This window comes from Sciurus carolinensis, chromosome 3 (assembly GCF_902686445.1).
Source record: "Sciurus carolinensis chromosome 3, mSciCar1.2, whole genome shotgun sequence".
NCBI lineage: Eukaryota > Metazoa > Chordata > Mammalia > Rodentia > Sciuridae > Sciurus > Sciurus carolinensis.
Genome location: NC_062215.1, coordinates 155,136,340 through 155,151,978, shown reverse-complemented (window position 1 = coordinate 155,151,978; position 15,639 = coordinate 155,136,340). Strand labels below are relative to the sequence as shown.

Sequence of the window (15,639 nt, the reverse complement as noted above, 5' to 3'; positions counted from 1 at the left end):
ACAAGAAATTCTGGGGAAATAATGACAATTTTTAAATTCTAGATGATAACCTGAGAAGTTACATTTTATTTGTGAACAAATTATAGGTAATGAAACACTTTTTCAACTATTTCCTTTTTTTTTTTTTTTTACTTTACAAACTTTGATGCATTTAACCCTTATTACCTTATATACATTCTGTATGTGATTCAACCGAGGAAACAGAAAATTTCAGATAACAGAGATATTAAAACAGCAAAACTGGGCTGGGGATATAGCTCCATGGTTGAATACCAGCCACGCACCCATGAGGCCCTGGTTTGAACCCCAATGCTGAAAAAAAATCTAAAAAAGCAAAACTAAGGCTGAGAGTACAGCTCAGTGGTACAGCACCTGATTAGCATCAACTACATATTCTTAAGGTCTAATTCTTATATACAGGTAATGTGTTTTCATTTCAAAAATCAAAATCTACCCAAAGACAGACATTGAGTTGTCTCAGTCTCCCATGTTGCTGTCTACCTCTGCCCCTTCCCCTCCTCTTGTGGATGACATCTTTTACTGCTTATTGTATGTGGTTCCAGTGTTTCATTATGAATATAAAACAAATACAAAAGTTACATTCTTATTTTCCTCCATTATTATAGTTTGGATCTTGAATGTCCCCCAGAGACCTCTGTGTTGAAGGGTTGTCCCCAGCCTGGGGCATCATTGGGAGGTGAGGGAACCTTTGGGAGGTAGGGCCTCATGGAAGGAAGTTGGGTTATTAGGGGCATGCCTTTGAAGAGCTATTAGCCCCTTAGTCCCTCCTCTTTCTCTTTGTGCTTCCCAGGCTCAAAGATGAGCAGCCTCCTCACCACGTGGTCTTACCATGGTGTCCGGGCCCAAACCAACAGGGCTGATCAACCATGACTGAAACCTCTGAAAACAAGAGTCAAAATAAACCTTCTCCTCTTTTAAAGTTGATTATTTCAGGTATTTTGTCACAGTCACCGAAAGTATACCTATCTTTCCAAATAATGCAATGTGTACACTGTCATGAAATTTTCTTTTTCCATATGTGTATATATATTTTCCAATATCAGTGACAAGAGAGACCAGTCATATAGCATACTTATCAGATGAGTCGTACATTTCATTACAAGGATGCACCTTATAAATCAATCAGACCCCACCCCAAAGTGCATTGAAATCTGCAAAATCAATAGCTGAAATCTACAAAATCAATGAACTTAAAGTCTGAACGAAACGGAAACCTAAGGCACAGAAATTTTACACTTGCACGTTATTAAACATTTCCTTCTGCTTTTACAGACATCTATTTTTCACATTACTCAACCAGACAAGAAAGACAAAAGACATTATTATTGACTTGTGCAGAACATGTATCATGCTGCCCTAAAAAGCTTTCTTCTATAAGGAAAGCAGCAAATGTACTGTCCAAGTACAAACTAAACACTGATTTACTATCTACAAGGTTTTTGGATGAACACACTTTCTTTTCAGTTTCTGACATTGTATAATATCTTCATAGTCCTTTCTTGGCTTCGAAGACATTTCAGAATGGCCCTTCTAACACAATGAGATTCAATTATACAATTCTAGTTCTACAAAATACTTGTATTTACAAAGTCAAAATAAGCTACCTTGAAAAACTTGATTTTGATGGTTTTCAGTGTCAAAGTTTCAAATTTACCCTTTGATATAACAGGGGCAACTGAGATTTCAGAACTTTCAGAAACTGCTACAAATACTTACTTTTAATTGCTTTTTCAATGCCCCATCTCACACTATTTGTTAACATGGTCCAGGAACTCTCTGTTCAGATTTTTTAAAAATAGATTTCAACTTTAGAAAATGCCATTCTGAAGGATGGAGTATGATACACAAAGGTACGACTATAAAAAAAGAACTTTCTACACCAGGGTTGGAAATAGACACATTGCCAGACAAATTCACTGAATTGAATTAACTGAATATTGCAGTCTCTCCACAACTCACAACTGTGAAGAGTAGAGAAGACAAGACCGGTCCAGCCCAGAAAACTGGATAGCCATATGTAGAAGAATGAAACTAGATGTCTATTTCTCACCCTGCACAAAAATCAACTTAGTATATCAAACACCTAAGAAGTAGGCCAGAAACAGTGAAACTGCTAGGAAAAAAAAACAGTATAACACTCCAACATATTGGTTCAGGTACTGATTTCCTTTATTAATAAGACTCTAAAAGCTCAAGAAATAAATCCAAGAATCAACAAGTGGAATGGCATTAAATTTAAAAGCTTCTGTACAGCAAAGAAAATAAGGGCATAAAGAGAGAGCCTGCTGAATGGAAGAAATTCCTTGCCAGCTTCTCTTCCAACATATTTAGAATGTATAAAGAATTCAAAAACCTTAACATCAAAAAAAAAACTTATAACTCACTCCATAAATGGGCAAAATATCTAAGTAGACATTTCTCAAAAGAAGAAATACAAATTGCTAACAAATATATGAAAAAAATGTTCAACTCCTTAGTAATCAAGGAGATGCAAATCAAAACTACACTGAGATTTCATCCCACCCCAGTTAAAATGACAATCACCAAGAAAACAAATAATTCCTGGCAAGGATGTGGGGAAAAGTACACTTATATATTTTGGGTGGGACTATGAATTAATACAACCACAATTCATGATAGCTAGATTGTGGAACCAACCTAGATGCCCTTCAATAGATGAATGGATAAAGAAACTGTGGTATATATACACAATGGAATATTACTCAGCCATAAAAAAGAATAAAATTATGGCATCTGCAGGTAAATGGATAGAGTTGGAGAATATCATGCTAAGTAAGTGAAATAAGCCAATCACAAAAACCAAAGGCCAAATGTTTTTTCTGATAAGTGGATGATGATACCTAATGGGGAGATGGGAGGTAAAGGAATAATGCAGAAACTTTGGATTGTGTAGAGAGAAATGAGGGGAGGGAAGAGGACAGGGGAAAGGAAAGATGGTGGAATAAGATAACAATGGTGTGACTCTATATCATGTACAATCAGAGAAATGAAAAGTTGTACTCCATTTGTGTACAATGAATCAAAATGCATTCTGCTGTCATGTGTAACCAAATAGAACAAACAATAAAAAAAAATAAAAAATAAATTTTAAAAAATTAGTACAACCACTTTGGAAAGCACTATAGAGATTCCTCAAAAGACTAGAAATGGGAACACTTCTAGTCCAGCTCTCCCACTCCTTGACATCTATCCAAAAGAACTAAAATCAGAATACTATAATGACACATGCATACCAATGTTTATAGCAACACAATTCACCATAGCCAAGTTATGGAACCAGTCTAGGTGCCCATCAATAGAAAAATGGATAAAGAAAATGTACAATATATACACAATGAAATTTTACTCAGCCATAAAGAATGAAATAATGTCCTTTGCTGGTAAATGGGTGGAACTGGAGAACATCAAGCACACAGAGTGAAATAAACCAGACTCAGAAAATCAAGGGTCAAATATTTTCTCTAATATGTAGAAACTAGAGAGAAAGAAGAAATGACAAATGGAATCTCTTAAAAACAGAAAGGATAACATTAGAATAGAAGTGAGGACCAAAGGAGAGGAAGGAGGGGGAGAACAAGGGAAGTACTGGGGACGGAAATGGAGAAATTACATTGTATGCATTTATGAATGTCAAAATGGAGCCCACGATTATGAATAACTATTATGCACTAATAAAAACATTTAAAAGAAATAAAAGTTCTATGGGGAGAGGCCCAGCCCCAGAGCCTGTGCAGATGCCCTAAGAATGTCAGAGCACCTTCCCTTGGTTCTTCCCCTCAGAGGTCCTGCCTCTCCTTCTGAATGATGGAAAAAGTATACGGCAAAGAAGCTCCAGGTGTCCCCACGCATTGGTGTCTGTTGTCTCCTCTGAAGGAAGCAAGGAGAAGGGACTAAGGCATTTGTAAAGTGTTACTGCTTTTGTAAGAAAAAAGAAAGGGCGTCAAAATTACTCACTCTAAATTGATTGTCCTGCCGAAGCTACTGGATTATCTCAGCCTCCCTCAGCCGAGTCACACTCTCAACAGCATTTTAGAATGGGAAGAAACGTCTACATATATTCAGTAGTGTTTCCAGTATCTTTTAGAACTGGGTTCAATCTGCTTCTCTCTAAATGGCCACAATGTGGAGAAAACCAAAGTTCTGGCATTGAAAAGCCAGGTCAGAAGAAGTTGAGTCTCAAATGTCCAAGTCATAAATACAAACCCATCCTTCTTTTGGAGACATGTGAAGTTTGCTCTCTTCACCTGAGCTTTGTCACATGTCTCTTTATGTAAATCAAATCTCACCCAAGAAAAACTACAAAAACTTTTTCTTTTTGAAATCATGCCAAGTAAGTAGTAATACAGCTTATATATAAAATAAACTATAAAATAATCCCTTCATTCAGTTATCTCAAATTAGGTTACTATAGAATTAACATTTATTCTGAGTAAGAAAAGAGAAAAGTGAAATATTTGACACAGCAGAGTCACATGATCTAACCTATATTTAATTTTTACGTTAATTCATTTGTTTTAAAGAAATATTTAGCATCAGTTACATTTTGCAACCTTTTATGTGCTTAATTTATGACCTCAAAAAATAAACTCATATTGCTTCTTTTTCAGTAAAAAGACTTGTGATTTTAATGTTTCAAATTTTAGTTCAGAACCTTTAAAGAAGAAAATGAGAACTACAAGAGAGCTAATTAATTCAACATAAAATGCATTGTGAATTTACATGCTTTCCTGTGCTAAAGGCCTGGACTACATGTTAAATGAATGAATGAGTAAAAATTCTGATCCAAGCTGGTGATGAGCTCTGAGAAGGTGTCATGATGTCTCTGAGTCTCATTTTATGTCTAAAATGAAAGTGTTGGACCAGAAAATGCCATAGGTCCTACCATCTGTGTAACTGAGCCTAGTTACACAGTTACACATCTCAGGATATGATTACTGTAGCCTCAGTTAGTGCCTACTTACTGAATCGGCCTCCCTCCCCTGGAAATCAAGTAACAGATGCTGCAAGTTTTCTTTGAGATTTCTAACACCCCTGTGTAAATATAGCAATAATGATAACAACATAGACACCATTAACCCAATTTATCAATGGTGAACAAATCCAGATAGCATAAAGGGATATGAGCAAGTTAAAATGGGAAGGGCAACACGCCTGTAATCCCAGCAACTTGAGAGACTGAGGCAGGAGGATCAAGTTCAAAGCCAGCCTCAGCAATTTAGTGAGAGCCTAAGCAACTCAGTGTGAGACCCTGCCTCGAAATAAAACACAAAAAAGGACTGGGGATGTGGCTAAAGGGTTAAGCACCGCTGAGTTCAATCCCTGGTCCAAAAAAAACAACAAAAAAAAAAAAACCAAAAAAACAAAAAACAAAAAAAGTGAAGCCAGTAAGTCCTGGAATAAAGAGAAGCTGCACCTGAAGACAGCGACCAGGACTGTTCAGAGCAGAGAGTGGCAGGCTTTTATAGACTTCAGGCTCTCCCATAACATGGCTTTTTTTTTTTTTTTCTTTTCTTTCTTTTTCAGTGCACAGCAGATAAAGTAATTTCTAAAGAAAATAGCTAGCAATCCAAAACAAACACATTGGCTCAAATTAAAGAAAAGTTCCCAAGAAGCTGAAGTTGGACCTGCTATCATGAAATATATACAAGGTATACAATCCATGATGTTAAACTGTGTATTCCATTACCAAGTCTTCCACTATTAGAAGACAAAAGAACAAATGAGATGGATGAAACCTATAATTTTTATTAAATATAGAAACGTGAGTAGTAAACAGAGCTCTTGGGTGTCAAGCTCAGGTACTAAAGATGTGTGAGATGACAGGGCACTAAGTGTTCATGAAAGTAAACAGACAAGAGACACAAAATATCCCTGATCGACAGGAAGGGCTCAGTATTCTTGAGGTCTTGATTCAGCCACTGATGGGTGAAACCCATTCTCATATGTCCTTTGCCCAAAAAATTAAAGTCAATCCCAGAGCTGCTCAAAAGCCCTTTGGAACGTATAGCGACGGCCAGTGTACTCGCTCCGTGTCTCTGACACCAGAAGTGTATATTTTTATATGCACCGTCCCTCTGGTCCCCTTGCTGCAGTTCATTGCCTTATTTCTGATCCTCATAACAACCTCATCTGTGGAGAAGGTTGATGCAGCAGAAAGTCAGGAAGCATGAATGTTGCCTCCCAGCTAGTGGGGTCCCTCCACTGGCTCACCCCATATCCTAAGTGTGTCCCCTTACCCTTCTGTTACGGTTTGGATGTGAGGTGGTGTCCCCCAAAAGTTCACATGTGAGACAATGCAAGAAGGTTCAGGGGAGAAATGATTGGGTTGTAGGAGTCTTAACCCAATTGGTAATTTAATCCCCCTCATAGGGATTAACAGGGGTAAATGAAGTGGTAGGGAATGACTAGAGGAGGTGGGAATAGGGGTGTGGCTTTGGGTATATATTTGTATCTGGTGAGTGGAGTGTCTCTCTGCTTCTTGATCATGATGTGAGCTGCTTCCCTCTGCCACACTCTTCTACCATGATGTCCTGCCTCACCTTGAGCCCCGAGGAATAGAGCCTGCTGCTTATAGATTGGGACCTCTGAAACTGTGAGCCTCCAAATAAACTTTTCCTCCCCTACAACTGTTCTGGTCAAGATCTTTTAGTCTCAGCAGCGAAAAAGCTGACTAAAACTCCTTTCTCTTTGCCACTCACAATGTTTGAAGGGACTTCATAAACCATGGAGTTTAAGCACCTGCATCTGCTCTGTGAACCCATCGGTCCTCTGACCTGTGGGACAGACACTTTGTGAGAACTGTGTTGGGGGCTACCATTGCATCAAGGCAACTTCCCATAGGACATCCCTAACAGGAAGTGGCATGAAGAAGAGCAGCCAGTGAAGATTCCAAGCAGGACGTGAGTCTGGAGGAAACCTGAGGTGTAGGGAACATTCCTTAAGCTTATCTGACAGCAGTCACTGACACCATGGTCTAAGTAAGCCAAACAGTCTGAACAGAGAAACTGAGGTAATGGTAAAGACTCGCCATGGAATGAAGGTCTTTGCAGCTGCTGTGGCTGAGTTAGGAGCTGAGGGGAGGCCTCGCTTATCAAGCATCCCAACAAGCTGTGATGTGAGCTCGCCCGCGCTGCCTTGCCTCATGCTGTGTGCAGGAGCTTACCATCCCCCCAGTCCTTTGTCTCAGACCTGTTGCTGGGCAGAATTACTTAGGCATACTTGGTTTGTTTACACTGTCTCGACGTATAGTTTACCCATAGGCTGATTCTGTTATGCTTTAACAAGTGTGTTAACCTGATTGGATAATGTGCCTATATATGTCCTGTACAATCCTAAGTAAAATTAGATCTGTGCCTTCAGAGCCCGATCTCCAATGTCTGAGTGCACTAGGTGGGCATCAACATCCTCACCCTCAGCGGACCCCCGTCTCCGAACATCTACTCTCAGGCTCTCTTGTTAGCATTTTTTTCTTTCATTTTATTATACATGACAGTGGGATGTATTTTGACACATTATATATACATGGAGTATTACTTCCCATTCATGCAGATTTTTTTTTTTCCACTCACCTGGCATCAGCCAGAGTTGCTCGTACCACAGCCCAGGCCACAACAAATGCCACTGGAAACCCTGTAACCAGAAAAGGATTTAGAGACCACATCGCTCTTAAGAGTAAGGATTTTTTTTTTTTTTCTCTCTCTTATTCATCACACATAGGGAATATTGATAGCAATTGAGAAAGAAAAAAGACACAAAAAATGTCAACATGTGACTGAGGAAAGTCCACCTAATTTTCATGTTGTAAATTTGAGAAATGAGCGAGAACAATGATGTTATTTGTTCCTGAGAGTCTGAAGATGACGGTTGGTCCAGTTTTCACGTGAGGGATGTAGACAAGACACATTTGCAGGGCACTGAAGTTTCTGGGGCCGGTTGGGGGCAGGGGTTGAACAGTTTGACTTTGGGCACATTGAGAGCCACGTGCTTTCAAGAACAGAAGCAACAAAAGGGACTCATGATGGGATGGGGATATAGCTCAGTTGGTAGAGTGCTTGCTTTGCAAGCACAAGGCCCTGGGTTCAATACCCAGTACTGCAAAAAAAAAAAAAAAAAAAAGGAACTCACAAGAAGCTGAGAGAAATTGTTAAAAGCAGTGGAACTGGAGAATATCATGCTAAGTGAAATAAGCCAAATTCAGAAACCCAAAGATCAAATGTTTTCTCTCAAATGCAGAAGCTAGAGCAAAATAAAGAAAAGGGGGAGGGAAGGACAGGATAACATAAAGAACCAATCAAATACAAATTAATAGATGTGCAAAAGGAAGTCAGTAAGAGTACAGGAAGGAGATTGGGAGAAGGGAGGGAGGACAGGAGGGAAAAGGGGGAGGAAAAGGCAGGAATCATGAACTGAAATTGATTTCCATGCATGTATGAGTTTGTCAAGATGAATCCAACTACTATGTATAACTATAAAGCTCTAATTTAAAAAACAAAATAGCTTTAGAGCATTCTTTTCATTCTTAAAGTGCAATGCATAGACATGTCAAGTTATCAAATCAGGAAATCTTAACCCCTTCAGCCTTTTCCTTTCTTTGACTCCCATCTTGTCTCAAGACAGAAACATCTGCATGCATTAATGGCTTAATGAAGGTGACTGCTATGACATTCTAATGATCTGAGCATGTGATATTTGTTCTTTATAATGATAAACACCTCTGAGCTCGCAATATCAAACCATTGTAATGACTTTGCATGAATCCTTTGCCCCCCAGGAAAAGATGACTCTTTAGTTCATGCTGTAGTTGATTAGACTCTGACATCACCAAAAACAAAACAAAACCAAAAACATAAGCCAAACCTTTTATAAACATGGAAATAGGGAAATAAGAATTTTAATGGGGGAGTTTTCATTTTATGACCTTTGAAAGAGGTTTAGATAAAGGAAATAAAGAGACCATAATTAAAAGACTGCAGATGATAGGAAGTACCTTACAAAACAAGAAAGAAATAATTTTAATCTAGCTAAGAACATTTTTTATCAAGCACACTATTAAATTCTTTATCTTTTAAGAACACATTTGTAATTTTTCAAGTTTTCTTTCTAAGCAACTGAGTGAACAAACATAGACATAGGCTCAGGTAGGAATGTTTTACAAGTTGAAAATAAGTTCATACCCTTATAGATAATTTCTCTGGTCTCCTCAGTGACCAACTAACCAGTTGAATTTAACCTCAGCCTGTATATGACTATTGAATTTTATGATTCTACATTTCAATTTTATTTATTGCTTATATATAATTCTTTTTCAATCTGTTCAAATGCTGTGGTTTAATGTATTTTTATTATTTATTTGGTTCAGCTTGCATATTCTTTCTTCCTTTTTTCTTTCTTCCTATCTAGTTATCTATCCAACCATCTATCCAACTATTGTCCATGAAGCACTTGCTAAGTGCCCAGGTATATGTTAGGAATTCTTCTAGTCTCTGAAGATGAATTGTTGATCAAATAAATAGATGATCCATGATTCCTTAAAACATATATTGATGAGAGAGAAAAATTAAGAAAAACAACCTTGGTTATTAATTAGTGCTTATTTTAGAAAAACAAGAATGATTCCATGCAATGGAAAAGGCATGGCCTGACATGGATTCCTTGGGTTCCTTTGCTGTTCTGCTATCTTGATTGCCATTAAATTGTCTGTCTGTCTTTGGTTCAAATGTTTACATCTTCTCATTTTCATATATTCATCAACAGTCTCCTGATCAGGCAATTTCCTGAATGATCCCCTACACAAGATTGATTAATGATGTTTAGGTTACCATCATGTTTTCAATGATAATTATAAAAAAATATATCTGGCCCTATGTCTTAATAAAATTTCTTTTCTCACACTCTTGGCATACCCAAATTTATAAGACTGGTATAGAGACAATCACTTTGGAATTCTTTAAGGATTTTTGATCATCAACTTCAATATCCCACTATTACATATTTTAAATATGTAATAAATATTTATATATTATTTACATAAATAAAAAATATTTGAAATGTAAGTGTTATTTTAAATTTGACTTTATTTAAATAAATTTAATGTTAATTTAAATAAACATCTGTTTAAATGTTAAATTTAAATAAATTTAAATGTTACTATGTGCATTTACTGAAAATTGATTAGGTTTTATCATGTCAGTAAAAATAGTTTTTGAAATAACTGTCCTCACTAATTAAAATTTTTAGTATAATACATATGATCAGAATAGTCAAATGGACAAACAATATAACCTAAAGTGTCAGACTACATGTTTCTTATATGGGATATAAATTGACCCCAAAGGTGCTGAAAGTTTTTGGTTCACAACATGGCAGTGTTAAGAGATGACAGAATCTTTAAGAGGTGGAGACTAGTCAATGTTAATTCTGTCACTGGGGGAACACCCTCAAAAAATATTAATGCCTATCTCATGGGAATAGGTTGGGTCCAGAGGAATGAATGAGTTACTGAAAGAATGGGCTGTTATCAAATGAGTCTGACATTCTTAGCTCAGTCTCTTGCTCCATCTCTCACTGTATGATATCTCTTACATGTTCTTGCTGCCATATGATGTTATCCACCATGAAGCCCTCACCAGAAGACCATGCACTTAGACTTCCAGAACTATAAGCTAACTAAGGTGCTTTTCTTTACAAATTATCCAGCTTCTGATATTTTGTTACAGTAACACGACATGGACTAAGGGGACTTTAATCATATCTCTGTATTTATACTAACTGCCAAATAGATGGTCCAAAAATGTTTGCTAGGTTAAGAAGATTTTGTACAGAGATAAAAAAAACTGGAAGTATCATGCCTTCTCTTGACTATTTTCAGAGAACATAGAATATGAAAACATTGTACATGAAATCTTGGCGATAGGGACATAATATGATTTGAAAACAGAGAGTGTTAAAGGAAAGTACTATTCTTTTTATTATGTAAGTCCTTAGACTAAATTTTTTTTTAATTTTTTTCGTTGTTAGTGGACCTTTATTTTTATTTGTTTTTATATGTAGTGCTGAGAATTGAACCCAGTGCTTCACACATGCTAGGTGAGTGTTATACCACTGAGTCACAACCCCAGCCCCTAAATTATTTTTAAAAGAATGGATTAATAAAGATAAAGTCAGAAAGGAATTAACAGGATAGGAACTTTCATATGATAAAATTCACATATGGGCATCTCATCTGATAGTTGAAAATTAAGGATGGCTGCTGATATAAAAGTTAATCACCATATGCAGTAAGGATGAAAGATAAGACTGAAAACCTTTAAAATACAGAATTAAAATAAAGAAAACAATATAGAGATGAAAGAAGAAATGGGATCAAGAGTAAAGTTCCTTATTTGTGAGAGAACTGAGGCAAGGGTAGAGAAAAGTAAGGATATGTTTGGTTGAGGGAAAGAAATCAGTATTTGCCTTTATTCCTCTGTACATTTTCTTTTGTGATAAAAAATGTGTAAAAAAAAAAAAAGTCATTTTAAATATTTGTCTTCAGTTTAGTAAAGGTCAGCTGTGGCACCTGTTCTTCAGATTGTAATTTTCCTTTCCTTCCAATTTATTACTAAGAATCATCAAAATCAATGCAAATAATGTAAATCTACATCTCACTACAATGTGAATAATACATTTCTGAGTATTTAAGTAGCTGAAGAGAGTGTAAACCTATAATAATTGGGTCCAAATGAGCAATAAAGGAAGCAAAGCAAGTTCTCTTTTTTAGTGAAAACAATAAAAAATATCACTGGAAGGAAGTGTGAAATTTGATTCGCTATGAATTATTCCAGAAAAGAATCCTGCAAAGCGGCTATGGTTTTGATCATGTGGAAAAATGAGTCCGATGTAAAGAAAATATTTTAAAATCAGACACTCATATTAAGGTAAGAGAAAAATAATCTATTAATCAAAAGGATTTGGATTTGTCCTTCATTAAATGGTAGCTGTGATTTGGGAGCAGAGAGATAAAGTACTATTACTATTCTTTTTATTATATATGCCCTAGACTATTTTTTGTTGTTGTTTTGTTTTGGGTAACAGGGATTGAATTCAGGGGCACTCAACCACTAAACTTCATCCCTAGCACTATTTTGGATTTAGAGACAGGGTTTCACTGAGTTGCTTAGCACCTTGTTTTTTTTTTTTTTTTTTTTTTTGCTGAGGCTGGCTTTGAACTTGAGATTCTCCTGCCTCAGCCTCCCTAGTCACTAGGATTACAGGCGGCCACCACTGTGCCTGGCTTAGACTGTTATTTTTTAGAGAGAAAGAGAATATAGATAAACTAGTGATGGAACCATAATTCTATGAAGAGTGGGTATTATCTTTTGGGACTGTGACTAATTAAGTGAGCATAATAGCACATGAGAAGTGCTTTCACAGTGAGCTGCCATGAAAATCCTACTTGCTTTTGTGTGCATTCTTAAGCTATTCCATGAAATGAAGATTTCAAATAACAATGCTTATCTATTTTAGTTGTCATTCCTGTGCCAAAATTTTTGTGGACAAATTAATAAAGTTGTAAAGGAAGGTTAGAAACCCACACTTACATAGAAATTCACCAGAACCATGGCTATTTTTTATTCTTTTTTTTTCATAGAAATATTTGAAAACTAGTTTCCTAAGTTTCATTATGACAAAATCCTCACTTTAATTAAAAAGGAAAAGACTAAGTTTTATTACATAACTAAAGAGTTGATGAAAAGCCTGCACCAGTTAGCTGTCAAGTCAGTAATAGAGAAAAAAGAATTTATTATACAAGTGACCGATGATGTAGACATTCAAGAAACAAAACATAACAGACAAACTCCTACATTCATTACTGAATTTTCTATCAACGCCTTCATCAACTTCTAGTAGTTATGTGTGTGCACAGATAATTTTGATTTGAAGACAAATTATCAAAAACTGTCTACAAAATTTCCTAAATGCTCTAAAAAATGAAACCTTCTCTCTTTTTTTTAAGTAACTGCTAGTCTAAAAGAGCCTTAATCAGATGAGCTAGCTTCAGAAATAAAATTATTTTATCATTTTGTATAAATAAAGTAATGCTATAAATCGATCTTTGTCTTTCTTAAAGCAGGAAATTTCATATACTTCACATTTACAAACATTAAAATGATATTGACATTAATATCATTAATAAAGAATGTTCCTGTTTTGAAGGGGGGGACACCTTTAAGTTAATCTTGAGCCACTTAGTGACTTTTCATTCTTATGCTGAGCACCTCATAATTTGAATATTAAAATAGCAATTGACATCTGCAGTTGTTAACCTCCAGACTCTTCTCTATTTTAGCCACGTATGAACTTCAATTTACCTTATGTTTTAACAAACAACATATTTTTTCCCTGAGTCATGCTGAATTAGTGCCTAACCCACTAATTGCTCCAGAACTAAGCCATTTTGGGGATGTTAGCTGAATATCATTTTTTAAAAAATTAGTCTGCCAGAAGTAACGTGAATGATCTCCTTCCGAAAGACATGGTGAGTCCTCATAATTAGTTTGTAATTTGCATATGTTAAATGCAGTCCTAATGGTCCTGGAACTTCCTTTCTGGCATTTTTATTGTACTTAGAAATACAAATCAAAGATATATCATTATCACTTAGAAATCCACAAATTAAAAAATTTAGGGGGAAATTATTCATAATGCAGAACACCATTGTAGGGCATGAGCCAAGCAGTTCTAAATGCACATGGCTAACAATGTATTCTCTTAAGTTTCCTCCAAGGAAGTCTCATGAGAATCTTGGTCGAAGAACACTAAACAAATTAAGCTTGAAAAGTTGGTTACTGCTGGAAGGATCTTAATAATGTTCATTTTAGAATAGGACAATGAAAGAAAAAAGAAGAGGGGAAAATGACAAGATGAGGAGAGATTATTTCAGGAAAAGGGTCAATGAAATGCTGATAATGGGCGTGGCAAGAAGTGCTCAAATCCATAACCTGTTTAAAGGAAAGGAGATATAAATGCCTTACCCCAGCCTACCAAGATGAAGCCCCACAGGTATTTGGTGTCCGAAAAGAAAGACACAAAGATTAAATTATGCAGGTAGAGACCTTCCACTAGGATCCAATAGTAGTTTGTAGCCAAGAAGTAAATAAACATCACAACAGCAATCTTGCACCCGATCTGTTACAAACAAGCCAGAATGGTGTCATATTAGAACTCTCAATTGTGCACGCGATCACTAAAAAATGCTTCTTCATTGCTTTCTCATAGTCTAATATTTTCCCGTGCATAGAAAAATCAAGAACATTGAAACAGCCATAAACAAATTTATTTTAACACAGCATTTTTAAGACTATGAGACTAGGTTCTACTGTTAAAATAAAAATTTTATTCTTTTAAAAGTTAGGAAATAAATCACTTTTTCATAAATTTTTTCTCTTAATAAATATAATACATGATCATCATAGAAACTGAGAAGTATAGAAAAGCATATAGAAGAAAATATGATCCATTTTTCTACCGAGAATTTTATTCTGGTCTTTTTGATGCCAATATTGCAGCAAAAGAAAACTGCCCCAAAAGTTAATGACTTAAAACAATAACCATTTAAAATGCCTAAAGACTGTGGGTCTGCTGATTTGAATGAGCTCTGCTCATCCTGGCCAGAGTTGCTCATGGAAGTCTACCTCCGTCTGCCTCACTATCACTTCTGCTTCCCGCTATGGGGAAAAGCAAGTCATGAGGCCGTCTAGAACCAGAATGAGCAGGGACTACAAACTTAGAAAAGGCAGTGGTACAGACAGGGCATTAATCTGTACCATCAAGATGATCGATCTATTATAAATTATTTCTAGATACATTGCTTCAATGATCAGATTTGCTGAATTATTGGGTGACTACTTACTAATTTAAGAACAGACTCAAGTACCATGGAATTTTATATTGGAATGGGACTCTGCGTATACAATAAAGGAACTATAAGTCATGGGCTTTTACACCCAAGTTTCTGGTTTGCTGATGAGTCTACTTTTAAAAATAGTACCCAAGGCAGTTGCTCTGTTCTCTACATGGTATGACATTCTAATTATATGCTTTTGCAGTTTCCATTCCAGAATGACTTTGAGGAAAAGGCTCAACCACTTTTAATAATCTAAAATGAGTGATTAGACCTGACAAGACAGAATTGAGGAAATAAATATCAGAAGTCAAATTCACATTAGATTATTTTTATATTAACAGAGATAATATAAAATAAGCCAAAATAAGTTAACAAACATTTAGTGGGCTGTGAAATTCAACACACTTACATATTGTGATTTGTCCACAGAAGGTGCTCCAATGGAATTTTGCAGGTCATCTTTCAATATCAGGGACTGCAGCTCCTCTATTCCCAGGTGAGCCTGGGCCACTCTGTCCTTGACAAAGATGCTTATAGCTCTCAGCATGAAAGAAACAAATAAGTGCAGGTGGATATAGTTCCTAGTGCAATGCAATCGTCTATGCAGAGAAATAGCCAGTATTTAGAATTGGACAAAATGAGAACCAGGGAAATAAAATACCCAAAGGATCCCAATCCCCGACCCCCCAAAAATGGTAAATTCAAACAATATT

At 36.1% G+C, this 15,639-nt stretch overlaps 1 protein-coding gene across 1 annotated transcript in view; it reads right to left on the bottom strand.

Annotated features, from left to right (window-relative positions):
- The window catches only part of Pth2r (parathyroid hormone 2 receptor), a 92,402-nt gene that overhangs the window by 31,624 nt on the left and 45,139 nt on the right, over positions 1-15,639 (bottom strand). The window contains exons 6-8 of the mRNA XM_047543890.1: positions 15,336-15,525; positions 14,055-14,208; positions 7,611-7,671 (exon numbers count right to left, since the gene is read on the bottom strand). Coding sequence (XP_047399846.1) covers positions 7,611-7,671; positions 14,055-14,208; positions 15,336-15,525 — 405 coding nt within the window. The remainder of the gene's footprint in view (positions 1-7,610; positions 7,672-14,054; positions 14,209-15,335; positions 15,526-15,639) is intronic.